The 1,227-nt window shown below is 47.5% G+C and overlaps 2 protein-coding genes across 2 annotated transcripts in view; one reads left to right on the forward strand and one right to left on the reverse strand.

The window, feature by feature from the left end:
* The window catches only part of TERG_08894 (uncharacterized protein), a gene marked incomplete at both ends in the record, with an annotated part of 3,275 nt that extends 2,795 nt beyond the window's left edge, over positions 1-480 (forward strand). Inside the window, one exon of the mRNA XM_047749018.1 lies at positions 5-480. Coding sequence (XP_047604551.1) covers positions 5-480 — 476 coding nt within the window. The remainder of the gene's footprint in view (positions 1-4) is intronic.
* A 191-nt stretch (positions 481-671) lies between these two features.
* Positions 672-1,094, reverse strand: TERG_12377 (uncharacterized protein; the record flags this gene model as incomplete). Its single annotated transcript, XM_047751342.1, has 2 exons — positions 672-878; positions 975-1,094. The coding sequence occupies 2 exons, from the start codon at positions 1,092-1,094 to the stop codon at positions 672-674; spliced, it is 327 nt and encodes a 108-aa protein (XP_047606814.1).
* Positions 1,095-1,227: the final 133 nt, after the last annotated feature.

The following is a 1,227-nucleotide window of genomic DNA, read 5'->3' on the forward strand; positions in this document are numbered from 1 at the left end:
CTAGAGACATGCGGCATCCTAGCAGGCACCCTCATATCAAACGCATTTTTTATTTCGCGGCTTATTATCCCAGAGCAAGAATCTACCCCAGATACATGCGAAATGCTTAATGAGGCTGCTATATTCGAGTACTGCGAGGCAGAAGATCTCATGGTTCTAGGTTGGATCCACACTCACCCGACACAAACTTGTTTCATGAGCTCGAGAGACCTGCATACCCAGTCCGGCTATCAAGTAATGCTGTCAGAGAGTATTGCCATCGTTTGCGCACCCAGCCACGAGCCAAACTGGGGTGTTTTTCGATTGACGGACCCCCCGGGCCTGAAGTCAGTGTTGAACTGTACTCGGCCTGGCTTGTTCCACCCCCATGACGAGACTAATATATATACCGACGCCCTGCGGCCAGGACATGTATTTGAAGCGAAAGGTCTAGATTTCGAGACTGTTGACTTACGACCGTCGACATCGTCACAGAAATGATTATTTCTTTTTCTTTTCATATCTCGATTCCTGACTGCATTATGCATGTATTCATTAATAATAATAATAGACCTTGCTTTCACAGCTTTCAACAAAAACCCATACCAAGTCTATGCCTTGATCGTCCCTTGCCTCCCCACTATAACACCTTTCAATGCATAATCTACAAGGCATGACGATCCAGATCCAGCCTAATCAGCAAGACTAGTCACGCCCGTGCACTCCAGGATCTCTGTCAGCTTCATTCCACGCTTATCCCCCAGTATACGGCCCCACACATGGTCCTCAACCGCCTTCTCATCCTCCAACACGCTCCAGTTTGGACTAGGCTCAGGCTTCAGCCAATTGAAGTCTTCCACAAGAGACCATTTATCCGCTTGCTTTCCATTCTGGGTAGACTATCGCCATTAGCACACATAACCAAACAAAATATACACGCAACACAACATAAATAGGAAGCAGAAAGTAGAATGTAGAGGAAAAGCATAACGCACCGAGCCGGAAGTACTCACGAACGCCCCTGGAAGCGGACTAAACTTGATATCCACACATCCTTCTATAATCGGGTTTGTAGCACAGCTCAAGTAAACAACTACGTTATTGCACTCGTGCATTCGGAATTGATGGCATTTGACCACCACGACCGAGTCAATAACGTCGCTAATGAACGCTGGTCCGTCGACCTTGCCGAATATCGCTAGACTATCGCACGAGTCGCGGAATATACAGGTGGAAAACGACCGGCCC

The sequence above is a fragment of the Trichophyton rubrum genome (assembly GCF_000151425.1).
Source record: "Trichophyton rubrum CBS 118892 genomic scaffold supercont2.7, whole genome shotgun sequence".
Lineage (NCBI taxonomy): Eukaryota > Fungi > Ascomycota > Eurotiomycetes > Onygenales > Arthrodermataceae > Trichophyton > Trichophyton rubrum.